Here is a 14,909-nt window from a genome sequence, read left to right as displayed (position 1 = left end):
ATAAATGGTCTGTTTATTAAAATATCTATCTATATAATGTATGTGATGTTTAAAACAAGGAATTTCAGGAATTCAGAGGTGGTAGTGAAATGACTTCTAGTTGGGGTGATCAGCTAATGTTTCTTGGAGGTGACCTTTTCACTGATTGATAAGAAATAAATTGGACTTTGATAAGAATATATGGTGGACAAGGTGTTCTAGACAAAGGGAATAGAATAAGCAAACACAAGAAGGTGGGAAAATTTGAGGCATACTGAAGGATTGACATAAGAAAGAAAAACAGAAACAAATCATCAAACAAAAAAAAAGTAGTTATATGGAAATAGGAGGAAGTAAGGCTTATAGGATAAATTGAGGCCAGATTCCTGAGGTCTTCAAATACTGTTTAAGGATATATTGGACTTTATAGGATAGATCAAGTATGGCTACTACCAATATTTAACCAGAAAAGACCGTTTAGAAAAAAAAATTAATCTGCACTATTAAGGAGGGTGAGCACAGTGAGGAAGGCCTGAACTCAGAGCCCAGCCAGGTCTGTTGCTGTCATCTAGGTGAGAGACGGGGAAGACGTGAACTGTAGGTGTTCAGCTGGTAAATCAGTGTTTCGGGTTTGAAGCAAATTTGCAACAATGCCCTGAACTTTGCCAGGGATAATCTCTAGAATGGAGAAGCCATTAGGCCTCCCCTCTAAAATAACAAAGTGATTGCTTCCTAACTGGCTTAAAAGCCAAGTTTTCCTCATCTACTAGGAAGGACGTGATACCTTCTGAGCACTTGCAATACAAACACCATTTAAAATGGAAAAACCATAAGGATGGAAAGTAAATAGGTCTAGCTCGACATCGCTACATGTATTTCTGAACTGATTTTAGCTGATTTATGAATAAATGATTATTCCAGTCGAGAGAGTTAAATATTTAAAAGTTAGCTTTCTTTTAGAGTTCATGGATAATACAGGGCTGATTTCCTGTGCTACAGACTTCTGCTCTTCATTTCCTTCTTTTTAATACCTTACAATTATTATTCTCACTCTATCCTTTTTCAGTTCCCTGCATGAAAATTATTTAAACACTGCACACAACGTTTCACAAAATCTTTTGTGAAAGAAGAAAAGGAAATTCCGTTTGTGGGTCTCAGCTGGAGTTAAGCTAATGCAGCTTAAAATAATGCCGAAAAAGAAGCGCTTATCTGCAGGCAGAGTGCCCCTGATTCTCTTCCTGTGCCAGATGATTAGTGCACTGGAAGTACCTCTTGATCGTAAGTATTAACATTTTAAAGCTGTTAGGCCTGGGAGTCAAAGCCTCCTGGCATTTACTATCACTCTGAACTGCTTGAATGAAGAAGGTGTCTGTATGATACTGAAAAGCTAATCAAAAATAATTTGGCTTTAACCTTCAGCACCTGGTGTTTTTAAAGACTCACACCGCAGAAATGGCCATTGAAACGGCCAGATACACTGTTCCCTCCCTGTCGTTCTCCTCCTACCCGTCAGGTGCCTTTGTGTGCAGGGATGGCCTGAGGAGTGAGTTGTTCCGCTGCTGGGTCCACCCAACAGGCGGCTCTTTAGAGAAGCAGTCCTGCAAGGAAACTAGAGGAACCACTTTAAAAGGATCATAGAGACCTCCCCGCTGCCCCACCACACCTCCCCATCACGTGTTCCGCAGAGATGAGGGGATGCTCTCTCCGCCAGCCCTACACTTCTTGGAATCCCCAGACCACACATAATTCATTTCTCTTGATTCAGACAACACACATTTCACATTCTAACTGTCAGTCTTAAATATGAGTTTAGAACTAGGAAGAATGTCTTATCTAGAGCCTAGCAAATAGTCTTCTTTTGTTTAAACAATGTGATTAAAACCAAGATGCAAATATTGAGAATAAAGCAAGTAATATGCAAAAAACACTAACATGGAACAAACAACAGCTACTATGTTCACCCACTCTTTTCCTAATAGTAAAATATACATATGCTTCACTCTCCCTGATCTGGGTGGCTTGATTGTGAAAAATAAATATAATTCTAGGTTCCAACTGGTCCCTTTTCCTGTAATGGAAAGCAGAATTTCATATCTGGACAATTACTATACTTCAGAATTGATTCTCCTTTAATCCTTAATCTGCACGACCTCTTTAAATCCATTAGCTTCCTGAATAGAACATCTGTTTGGCAAGCTTTCCAAGGTGCAAGGAAGATAGCGCTTTCCTAGGGCTGTTCAATTGTTGGGATGTCATTTTTTTCTTTTTTTGCCATAGAGGTTGCTACTGCCAGTGGGAAGACATTAAGAAGAGATGTGGTTTGCCCCACACTTTGTTGACTTCCTTCGCTGTGCTTCTATAGTCAAAAACACAATAAAATGCAATATTTTTCTTATTTTTAAAAAATATGCATTCAATGACCTTAATTTCAATTTTCAGAAATATATGTAATTGCTCAAGCCCATTGGAGTAGGAATGCCTAAGTTAGCATTTGCCCTGACAGATACACAGGAGAGGAAGAAAAGCACTTGAGAGAAATGCTTTTGTTCTCTCTCGTGTTAGATATATTCCCCCTTAATCTGACTGCTCAATCTAACAATCAGAGGGAAACAGTCACCTACGGCTAACTCAATTATCGCTGCTAATGGAGAAGAGGCATAACCATGATGAAAAGAAAGTCACGGCTAACTCAGGCACTCCTGCATTAACCTTCGCAAGTAGTAATGACAGGCAGCACTGTGGAATGATCTGAATTGCATGCTAATGTAATTTCTTCCCTGCCCCTGTTTCTTATACCCTTTCTCTAGTACATGAGCTACTCCTTGGTGTGGGCGCCAGCAACCCTGGGTGACTGAGGAATTCTGAAGCAGAAATATGCTAACAGTCTAAAAAGTTCAATTACTGACTTGGAGATTAACCAGAGAAATATAAAAATCTAAAATCAGTGTTGGACTTGGCTTGGATGGAGCATTGTCATTATAGCAATGTCCCATTGTTAGGTATTATTACCATATGCATAGTGATGTCTGGGATAATGGGATCAGACACTACACAGCATGTGACAACTCAAATTAATTGTAGATTTCAGCTATTTTTCAAATTGAACATAATTACTTGTCCAGTGCAACATGTATGGAATGGAATTAGCCATTCCTATTCCTGGAAGGATCATTTTTTGCCTACAGCGTTGCTTTTGTTCTTCCGTGTGTTTACATGGGAAAGCTGCTATAGGAGTAAACAAAACTATTAATGTGAGTTTCTGTCTCTTACAACTTCACAACCTCAATCTTCACCATACGGGTTTTTTAGGTCAAATCAAATAGACAGATGCCCCTTTTATCTTCAGGGTTCTAACATTCTTATTACTAACATCTGATTTTCTTTAATCCTTTTTGCCCACTCACCTGCTGATATTGATGGGGAAAAAGCAAAACTTCTTGAAGACTGTAAGTGTCTTTCTGTAAATTACTAGGCAGTGTGAAAATTTGACCATGTCTTTGTTTTTTGAATTAATACTGTGAATTAAATGCACAATTTCATGTTTTGTGATGAGTGTCTTTTTAAGCATGTGCATTTACTATAGCTAAGTGTTGCATTTAAATGCCAAGAAGCAAATGTAATATATTACCTGCATGAATTCTGAAGACTCAGGTATTATTCTTTCTTTTACCAGTGTGCTGCTCTACTAACTTCCAAGCTTTATTCACATCTGATGTAACTCAATGAGAAAATCCTCAAAATTTGGAGAGAATGATTATCTGGTTCTAAATGCTATTAAATGCTCTCTGGAGCAAAGATATGTCTTTTGGTGTCTTTTAGAAGATGGGTACATGAAGAAGCTTTAGCCAAGTCAGCAGCTATATGCCCTCTTTTACATCTTTACCCTTCAGGACTGTAGAGATTGGTGTTTCTAGGTGTCATAAATAGAATAACCCAGCGAATATGAATATTGTCTTGAAATGTGCGAAAGACAAGCAGCTCCCACTCAACGTGGTTTCTGGGTGGCTTGCTCCAGGCATCTATCATCTAGCTAAAAAATAGCCAGTTTTCAGGCATTTCAAAATTTCCTTTGATGTTGGATTAACCAGGAAAATTATGTAAAATCACTTTTTCCCCTTATTACTGCAAAGCATTTGTTAATTGTCAAGTGACCTAAGCACTCTTCAGAGGTACATCCAGACGGTAAACTCCTGGCAGTTAGGAATAGCATCTAAGCCAGCTCAGCATGTAAATAGAAGCTCTGCGTTTGAAACCACCAAATGTGCACCTCTGGCTCTCCCAGAAAAGCACAGGGAATTGTACTATGTCGCTCCTAAGAATCCCCTCCCCAACTGTCTATGTCCACTATTCCCTGGGTGTGGAATTCCAGGCTTCCTTCTATTATCCCAAACTCTATAGTCCCAAAGCCTGAAGGATCATTCAAAGGTGAGTCTGGTCCAAATAAAAATGATTATGATAATTTTAAAGTGGCTGACATCATTGAGCCATTATAGCATTGGTTTGTACTAAGAATTTTATACAAATCATTTTCTTAATCCTCCCAACAGCTGGGAGTAGATATTACTTTTAAACCTCATTTCCCTCTGAGGAAACTAGGACTTACAGAAATTAAGAAATTTGCTTGAAGTCTCACAACTAGTAAGAAACAAACAGACTAGTTCTTAACCACTAGACCAAACTGCTACCTAGCACTGGATACTGACAGGGCTAGAAGAATGAGGTTTCCCTGTGTACGATGGAGACTGGAAGAGTAGCTGGGTTTGGCTGGAAAATTAGAAGGGGAATGGGATATTGCCAAAGGGAAGGGAAATTGACAGTGCCCCAAACTCTGAATAAATATGTGCATGATAAATGTTGACAGTAATGAGGTTAGCTTTTGATCTATACTTTAGGTGTTATTTGTATATTTAGTAAGAGATGTCTGGCGGACAACAGTAAGACTGGATGCAAGACAAGAGAATAGAACCATATTTGCAGATTTTTGAGCCTTTGGATGTGGAGATGACACATTTAGCCCTTGCAACAAATAACCATGAGAGAGAGACAAGGACAGAAGACAGTTACTGAGCTATGGGAAATGCTTAGTTGGCAGGTTGAAGAAGTTTTGCAAAGGAAACACAGTGTTGGCAGAGGGGAAAGGGAACATCCAGAAGATGAACAACTTAAATGAGCCAGAATGTCAAATACAGCAGGGAAGGGAAGGAAAGTGAGAGTCTAAGAGAGGCCCGGGGGAAAGTTGCATGCTGCGGAGGAAAGCATAGCACAGCAGGACCACTGCACTGCACAGCTCTGGGGTGCCCATCACGTCGTGGTCTGCCCCAGGCTTCTTAGCCTCGGCTCTACCGACATTTGAGGCCAGATAAGTCTTTGTTGTGGGGGCGGGGGGGGTGTCCTGTACATGGTTAAGTGTTTAGCAACATCCCTGGCCCCTCTCCACTAGATGCCAGTATCGCCTCGACCCAGTCATGACGACTGTAATTGTCTCCAGATATGGCCAAATGTCCCTGGAAGGGTGAGGACAAATTGTCCCTGGCTGAGGACCACCGGCCTGTGTAAACGGCTCTCCATGGAGTTGTGTAAGGCCGTGGCTTTCTACCGGGAGCCAGTCAAGAGAGTTTAGTTCTCTTCTCTGCTTTGTACCTTCCTAGTCGAGCCATTTTGCCATCTTAAGCAGCAAAAAATGAGGTTGGAATAGATTAATTCTCCAGTCCCTTCCTGTGCTAACACTCTGTAATTACGATCTCACAAGACGGACAAAGTGATCTTAGAGCCACTTGAAGAACATTAGAGGTCTAGAAACCGGCTTTCTTCAGATTAAATTGTTCTGAGTCAGAACAGTTTCTCTCTCTGATTTGATAATAAACAGATAACACTTTGAAGAGCAAAATGGAAACACTGTCTCCTAGAACGGAGAACTTCCTCAATTTCATTTGTCTTCCAAATAAGACCATTTTATCTTTGTTCCTAATTCACCTACATCCTAGCTTTAGTAAGACATGTCAAGTCTCCAATTTAACAATCTTTTTAATATTAATTTCTCAAATATGTTTGTTGCCAACATATATTAATTTATAATAGGACACTAATGAACTGTAAGTCAGTTACTGTTTCCTCAGAAAGATGCAAATTTACCTCGTAACTTAAATTTCATTGAAAAACGTCATTTGAACCAAAGAAATCAGAAGAATTTCTCATTGTTACATCAGAAAAGAAACTGTCTTAATATTAGGCTTGTACTGGCAATGATTTTCCCAAACTTTTAGTGTGGGAAAATGGACTTTGTGAGTGCATATAAAGTTACCAAAAGGAAGTTATGCCTTGACTTCACAGTTTTAGGAGACTTTTTATTGAAAATCTACTGAGGTATGTGCTGCTACAACAGAAATTACTAAAAATACGTGGAGCATATTTAGTTTTAGGTAAGAGATTTTGATACAGGAAAAAATGATTGCTATTATTATATTAAATGATTTATTTCTTTACATTATTCTTCTTCCTACAATTAAGTGGTACAACCTCCAACCATCACTCAACAATCTCCAAAAGATTACATTATTGACCCTCGGGAGAATATCGTAATCCAGTGTGAGGCCAAAGGGAAACCTCCTCCAAGGTGAGTTGCTGTTTGCTTTGGTATAGTACTGAAAATAAGTCGAGAGATCTCTCTGAATGTAGAAAGTGTTTGGAAATTTCGGTAGAATAAGGTTAGCCAGGTGGAGCACTTTCTTTTTTAGCTGGATATTTCTCAAATTGGCTGGCTAGATTACCCTTTGGTTCATCTAACCAACTCCCCATGCCATTTTGGCCGTTCAAAGACACTAAAGGTCCTCCAGAGATATTCTTAGGTTCTGCATATCCCTTAAGTATCATCTATAGGTTTATTGTTTTGTCTCTCTGCTTAATTAGAGCCAGTTTCTTCTTCTTAAAAACCTAGATTATTGACATTTCCCTACTCATACCGAGCCTTCTGATCCTGGTTCTGACAGTAATGGCCATATGACATGGGCAAACCCCTTTCCTCTGGGCTTTAGTTTCCTCATGTGTAAAAGAAAGAAGTTGAATTGATGACTTTTAAGATTTCTTCTATCTCTATAGTAGCCTATAAAATTATCCTAAATGGTTTTCCAAACTTGGCAGGGTTTCAATACTCAGGATTCATGCCACATGTATCTGGGCATGAACACTGCATAGCATTTTAAGAGTTGATAGAGATATTAGAGATAATCCAGTCCAACCAACACATTTTATAGATGAGAAACTGCTGCCCAGTAACGCTAGGTAACTTATCCAAGGTCCCACAGGGAATAATCTATAACTTGTGTAGTAATATATGGCCGTTTTGGAGAGTTTGATTATTACTATTAAAATGTAATGTGGGTTTTTAAGTCATAAAGAAGTGAAAGTTTCTAGATACTTTATTTCCAAGTTTGTCTATTATAGGCCTTTTTAAGCTATCACAGACTAGCACCTGAGAAAAAAATTAACTGGTACTAAATACCTACACAGTATATCAGAACTTCAAGCAAAGGTTTGCTTAAAAACAATATATTCTGCCATGTTATTGGAAACCCTCTCTCATACAAGGCCTGATGTGATGTCTTTTGATGGAGTTTCTCTTCATCTTCACACTTACTTAATACCTCCTGTAACTCTCCATAAAGCAAGATTTCTCCTCCTCAGCACGATTGGTATTTGGGGTGGGATAATTTTTTGTTGCGGGGATGAAAGCTGTCCTGTGCATTGTGGGATATTTAACAGCGTCCCTGGCCTCTGCCCACCAGATGCCTGTAGCATCCACCACCTCCTGCCCTAGTTTTGACAAGCACTGCTCTAAAGATAAGCGGCAGGAAGGGAAATCCACATGGGCCCAGAAAACACTGTGAAGTTTAGAGATTCATTCCTGTGTCTGAGCATGGCCATTATTGTCTCATGACTAATTATAAAGTATTTAATTACATGAGCATTGTAACTTTTATATAAGACAATCTTTAATATAAATAAAACTGAGCAAGAGGAATCTCAGTTGACAATTTGGCATATCTCCTCAGGAATTCACAAAATCGCCTCTAGAATTAAAAATTCTCAAATTATGTTTTATATAGAATTACCATTTTTAATAAGCAACATTTAAAACACCCATGACTCGTACCTCTTACCCTCCTTTCAACCTACACTTTGCATTTTGGTACCTTGAAACTGATCTGATCAATTTTCAACAAATATAGATAGTAATTGTAGAGGGCTTTCTTGTCACATTTTAGCCCAGAGCAAATTTTTATAGGCAGGTTATCAACTCTCTGAACAGTGGAGTTTACAGTAAAAACGATAATAAAGCTCTAAGAGAGTGTGCCTGGGAGACCTGCTTCCTATATTTTCTTAGAAAAATGAAAGGCAATTTGTGTGCATGATTTCTTTATTGAGTTGGATTTGGGCTAGCTCTACAGAAGAAAGGTACCTTAAAATGTATTGTCAATGCTTTTTTCTAAGTCATGAGTCTATGAAACATATTAGATATGGGGGCTTATTGCTCTTTTACTGAGTAGGAAAATCTAGTAATTATTTCTAGAAACCCATAAAACTGCTAGGAATTCATTAAAGAATAAGTAATCCTATTTTTCTGGACCATTAACACACTTAATCTTTCATGTGTTGGGCAGCTTTTCCTGGACCCGTAATGGGACGCATTTTGACATAGATAAAGACCCTCTCGTCACCATGAAGCCTGGCTCAGGGACGCTCATAATCAACATCATGAGCGAGGGGAAAGCTGAGACGTACGAAGGAGTCTATCAGTGCACAGCGAGAAACGAACGCGGAGCTGCAATTTCTAATAACATTGTCGTCCGCCCATCCAGTAAGTGGGACTTGTCAGTCAAATATGACCCTTTTTAAAGTATCGCTCCAAGACTCAGCTTCTGTCACATCATCCAAATCCTATACAAGAAAAATCAATGACATCGCTTCCAATATTCTGACTTTGTTTTGCATGAAAATTATTGCTTCTTTCCACTTTACACTAACAAGCTCCTCAGCCTAATGCTTTGCCAATCCAATGTGTCTTTTATACAAGTCCTGAATAAGACACCAGGGTTAATTTACCAAATTATTTATTTCTCATGTATCTTATATTATATAAGCAAAATTCCTATGACCAGATGGAAATAAATTCAGTATCATGTAGATAATCAAGCATTTTTGTTTCAAATGAGTGTCTTCCCTACCTTGATATCACTGTGGCTCTTTTTGCAGTGATCAGTACCAAAATCCTCTCAACAACCTCAAGAGCATATATTTAAATTACAGTGACCATTTGCAGTTCTGTCATTTAAAAAAAAATTTATTACATGTGTAATATGAGTTCATTATAGAAAAATTAATTATAAATCAAAAAGAAATTTAAAATTTGCTCACGAATCCTTCCATTTAAGGAAATAACTATTGCTCAAATATTTTTTCCATTTTTTTCTAGGCAGATGTATGTGTATGTGTTTAAAACCAGCTTATTCCTAAATACTATTTTACAACCTTTTCTGTTTTGTTGATATATCATGTATATATTCTCATAACAACCTTATAAACAAGTCTACTTATATAATATATGGTATTCAAAGGTGTAAATATACAATTATTTATTGAACAAATCCTTTGACATTTAAGTGCTTTCCATTCCTTTTGTGAAGAACGCTCTTACATCGAAATTATGTGTCTTCCTGATGATGCATGTAGTATAAATTCTTAGCCATGGAGTCACTGACTCAGAATTTATACTATCAATGGCAGTGAATGAGAATTGTCAGTTCTTACTATGTTAATTACTTTTTTTTACTTTTAGTACTGCATTTAAAAATTATTTTCTCATTAATTTAATATACATAAAGTCCAAGTTACTATTTTCCCAAGAGTTCAGTTTGCCTTCTTTTGTAGTGCTGTCTTTGTTTATTGTTCAATGCAGAAATAACTTAGAAGTTTATTTATTTATTTATTTATTTTCACTTAATAGGGTCACCATTGTGGACCAAAGAAAAACTTGAACCAATAACACTTCGAAATGGTCAATCTTTAGTACTTCCCTGTAGACCCCCAGTTGGATTACCACCACCTATAATATTTTGGATGGATAATTGTAAGTTTTGACAATATGAACTTTCTCTAAGAATCGTATGATTGTTTACCGTCATCATAAATTATTACCTCTTGTGGTTCATAAAATGTTTATGTTTTAGAGATGCTCAGGAAAATAGCTGCTCATTGAAATAAATAACATGTCATATCATTCATTCACTCAGTTTTATCGAGCACTTACTATGTGCCAGATAGTGCTCTAAATAAAACAAATATCCTGCTCTCACTGAGTTTACATCCTACACAGTGGGAGTAGAGGGAGGTAAGGAAGAAGGCAGATAAATGCATTTAGAAAATTGGCAATAAGTGCTATGAAGAAAAACCAGGCAGAGTTTTGGGCCGAGACCTAAGGGGAGAGAGCAAACCAGGCCCCTAAATATCTAGGTAGAAAGGGAACACTGGTGCAAGCCCCTAAGAAGGGAACATCGCTGATGTTTTAAAAAGCAAGGAGGCCAAGGTGACCAGACTGACGGAGCCAAGGAGGAGGGTGATGGACAAAGTCAGAAAGGTCACAGGGACTCAGTGGAAAGAGCTTTGGCTTTAGCTCCAAATGAAGTAGGGAAACACTGAAGGAGTTACTTTATCTACAATAAAATAAATAGTAATAGTACCACTTCATTTAATGTGTAGAGAACGTAGAGTACAAAAGACAGAGTAGGGAGACCTGTTGGGGCCACTGCTGTAATCTAGGCAAGAGTTGATGTTGACTTGGACTTGGGTGGGTAGAGTGGGTAGGAAATGGTTGGATTCTGGATACATTTTGGAGGTAGAGCCTCAGGGATTTGTTGTGGGAGGGGTAGGAGCATGAAAGAGAGGAATCGAGGATAATTAGAAAGTTTGGAGCCTGAACAACTGATGAAGTGAAATTGCCATTTCCAGGATTACACAGCAGGGAAGAAATCAAGCTGTTTTGGATATCTTATATTTCCATTTTTTTATCCCCCAAAATAGCAAATATTTATCAGGTTTTTACTAAGTGCCAATCCCTTTATAAGAACTTTACATGGTTATCCCATTAATTTTTACAACAACTCTATGAAGCATGTACAATTATTCTTTCCACTTTCCAGATGAGGAAATTGAGGCAAAGAGAAATGAAGCCATCCATTAGGCAATTTCTAATTTGTCTACCCCCGTCCCTATCCTTGAGGGAGTTAGTTATTGCTATGCTTCTTCTGCCCTCCAGAATTTCCTGAGCTAATAGGTCAGCATGTTACCTTAAAGGTATCACACAGCTCAGCTTGGAGACTAAGAAACCAGAGTTTGGGATGTGAGCAGCCTGTTAAGACATTTCATGTCAAGTTGCCCAGCAAGGGTCAGAGATACATGAGTCGGAAGGAAGATCCAGGACTATAATCAGCAATGTATGACTCCTTAGTGCACAGGTGCTTCCTGGAGTGCTGGGCTGGATGAGAGAATTTAGGGAGTAGGTGCAGGTGATGGGTACAGAGCCTGGGAGACTGAGACCAGGAGCTCTCCAGAGGCCCAGGACTTAGGGAGAAACCAGCAAATCAGATGAGAAGGAGCAGTCACTGAGGTAAGAAGAGAACAGAGAGAGAGAGTGGTGTCCCACGACAAGTGAAGAATGTGCATCAAAAAGACAGCCTGGGCCGGGTGCAGTGGCTCACGCCTGTAACCCTAGCACTTTGGGAGGCCGAGGCGGGAGGATTGCTTGAGGTCAAGAGTTCAAGATCAGTCTGAGTAAGAGCGAGACCCTATCTCTACAAAAAATAGAAAAAAATTATTAATAGCTGGGTGTGGTGGTGCTCCCCTGCAGTCCCAGCTGCTTGGGAGGCTGAGGCCAGAGGATCACCTGAGCCCAGGAGTTTGACGTTGCAGTGAGCTATGATGATGCCACTGCACTCTACCCCAGGCAACAGAGCAAGACCCTGTCTGGAAAAAAAAAAAAAGATATAGCATGATCAGCTGCTTCAAATGCTGCTGATAGATCAGATAACATGAGGACTGAGAAATGACTATTGAATTTGGCAACACAAAGGTCACTGGTAACATTGGTAAGAGTCTTTTAGGTGGAGTGGTGGGAATGAATTAAAAATATTTATAGGAAATATATTCTATTTCCTATAAGATATGAAGATACATCACAAAGAAATGAAAAACATATATGTAGAAAAATAAATGCACAAATGTATTTTTCCTATTATTATTTAACAGCTTTTACAGATTTTGCAAGAATAAGAATAAGCCAAGTGTAAATGAGTGATTTTATGGCTTCAAGAATAACAAATGTCACTGCCAAAATAAGGCCCAGTATTTGGTCCTTGGTTTTTATTCAGAAATGATGACTTTTGTTGCTTAATAAGGAGACATATCATGTGGAAAGTCTCAGAATCATCTGAATACGTAACTAATATTTTTCCCACATTGCACAGCTGGCTATGTCATTTATGCACATTTTAGGCTGTTGGTAAAGCATCTAACCTTTCAAATGGACTTGCATCTGGAATATGAGGAAGATTTCGATCCATATAACATTCTTCTTGTAAGATGACATTATGAAGTTATTTGTATATGCATACATTATTTTTCAAATGTAATGCAAAGGAACTCAAATGGCAAAATGCCACTACCCTCGTGTAGTTCCATTGTCTTACATTTGTTCTACCAACATTTGTCATCGATAAAATACAGCAGGAGAAACAGAAAACAGCAAATGTATGTCTGTCTTCAACTCTTTGTATTCATTAGATAAATATACATTATTTTTCTGAGGTATTTTTAATATAGTCCTTTCCCTGGGGACTGATGACTTAAAACCATGAATTTGCAACTGCCAACCAACTCCCATCTTGACCAATAATTTGGTTAACATGATTAACCAGTTTTCTTTCAAGCTCTGGCTCCACGTTTCTCTGCCTTTTCCTACCTGAGGGAGCTCCAGGCTTTTAACCATAATTTTGCATTTTGTGAAATGTTAGACCAAGCACCTGCCACAGGAGAAGCACACCCGCTTGACTCAAAATGGAGAAATCCTGCCAAGAGACATGACACCTGCCTTAGGCCATGAGGATATACAATTTTCCCAGCTCTTTCACGCGGGAGCTGAAGAAATTCTCATGGTTAAGGCTCTGTGAACTGAATCAGGAGCTCTAGGATACATTTCCGCTGGCCAAATGTAATTCACATACAGATCAGTGGTTCCACCTCCCGGCATCCTTTGTCCACTTTCTTCCCTCCAAATAAGTTCTGGTACTCCATTGCACAGTAGCATGGCTGTTGCTAACAATAATGCACCGTGTATATCGAATAGCTGGAAGAGAAGATTTTGAATGTTCTCACAACAAAGAAATGATAAATGTCTGAGGTGATGGATATGCTAATTACCATAATTTGATCATTACACAATGTATACATGTATCAAAACATCACATCGTACCCCATAAATTTGTACAATTTATTATGTGTCAATAAAAGAAAAAGAAAAAGAAAATCTTTCTTCCATGCCTAAGGCTGGATAGTTCCTTAACTGAACCCGAGGGGATATAAATGATCATGCTTAAAACTGGAAAGTCGGAGTCCTGGTGGTTATTCATTTAGTCCTCCAATGAGGATTTAAAGGAGCCCCTATAAAGGGCCAGGCGCAGTTCCAGTGCTACAACAGTGGATAAAGCAGGTGAAAGCATCCACCCTCCTGGAACTTAAATTCTAGTGTGGGGAGACAGGTTAGTACATCATACGTATGATGAGTAAAATATGTCATATGTTAGAGGTGATGAGTAATTCAGAAAAGAAAAGGTGGAGGAGGTGAGGGAGACTGGGTCTGGGGGGCTTCTTTGGGGAAGGTTGCAGCATTAAATAGTGTCATCATTGCACCCTATTGTTAATGGCCTGTTTGCTGTCCAGTTTTTCAGTTGGGTCATGAGCTCAGGTGGAGCTGAGACTCTGGTATGCCTGGGCCTGGCACAGGCCTAGCTCACTGTTAGGTACTCACCTAAGTATTTGGTTTCTGACCGTTGGTTGTGTGTAGGTGCAACCCACATTAACATCCTTACAGTCTTCCTTAATGCATTTTCTAAAATATGTGTATATATGTGCTTAACAGTTAGGGACTAATGTTGATATTAGAAAAAGGCACACAAGCTTTTTGTAAAACATTTTTTTGTTTACACTTGCTTAATAAAACATTTCACTGTGTGACTCTAATCTCATCTCTGCTCCCACCCCACAGAAATTCGGGTCAGGTAGGTATAGTTACGGGTTTAGTGTGTCATGTATATTTTTTACAGTTATTTGCTTTTACCCAAAGAGCTTTATAGAGAAAAAATTATATTCAAATGAAGTTCACAAAACCATTAGTAGACACATTTATCTTGTTAATTTGGAGAGGGGCCACTTTATAATGGAATGATCTGTGTATCTCTCTGCCTTTCTCTAGCCTTTCAAAGACTTCCACAGAGTGAGAGGGTTTCTCAAGGTCTGAATGGGGACCTTTATTTTTCCAATGTCCTCCCAGAGGACACCCGGGAAGACTATATCTGTTATGCCAGATTTAATCATACTCAAACCATACAGCAGAAGCAACCAATTTCTGTAAAAGTGATTTCAGGTAAGAGTTCAGCTTCCTGAATCTCTCTTTCAATGACATTTGCAAATATGTACAAAATATATTAATTATTAAATACTACTGACTTTGAAGTAAACAGGTTCATTGATCAGGAAACTAGTTATGAATGATCACTAAAGTGTTGGTGTATGCATTATAAAGAGCGTGCATAGCCTAAGTACTGTACTTTATGTTTTTTGCTATTATTGCCATTATTGGTTCCATGAGAACCTTCTGAATCACT

General features: G+C 38.6%; 1 protein-coding gene across 6 annotated transcripts in view; it reads left to right on the top strand.

Annotated features, from left to right (window-relative positions):
• The first annotated feature begins 1,036 nt into the window (after positions 1-1,036).
• The window catches only part of NRCAM (neuronal cell adhesion molecule), an 80,531-nt gene continuing 66,658 nt past the window's right edge, over positions 1,037-14,909 (top strand). For 4 of the 6 annotated variants that reach the window (XM_012650362.1, XM_012650359.1, XM_012650358.1 and 1 more), the window contains exons 1-6: positions 1,037-1,257; positions 3,408-3,425; positions 6,487-6,592; positions 8,637-8,833; positions 9,980-10,102; positions 14,498-14,668. In XM_012650362.1, coding sequence (XP_012505816.1) covers positions 1,152-1,257; positions 3,408-3,425; positions 6,487-6,592; positions 8,637-8,833; positions 9,980-10,102; positions 14,498-14,668 — 721 coding nt within the window. In that variant the 5' untranslated portion in view covers positions 1,037-1,151. The remainder of the gene's footprint in view (positions 1,258-3,407; positions 3,426-6,486; positions 6,593-8,636; positions 8,834-9,979; positions 10,103-14,497; positions 14,669-14,909) is intronic. The other 2 variants (XM_012650361.1, XM_012650360.1) reach the window with 1 other exon arrangement.

Source organism: Propithecus coquereli, unplaced genomic scaffold (assembly GCF_000956105.1).
Source record: "Propithecus coquereli isolate 6110/MARCELLA unplaced genomic scaffold, Pcoq_1.0 Scaffold32, whole genome shotgun sequence".
In the NCBI taxonomy this organism is placed as follows: Eukaryota; Metazoa; Chordata; class Mammalia; order Primates; family Indriidae; genus Propithecus; species Propithecus coquereli.
Note: the sequence above shows the minus strand (reverse complement) of the source record. Positions and strands in the feature narration are given on the sequence as shown.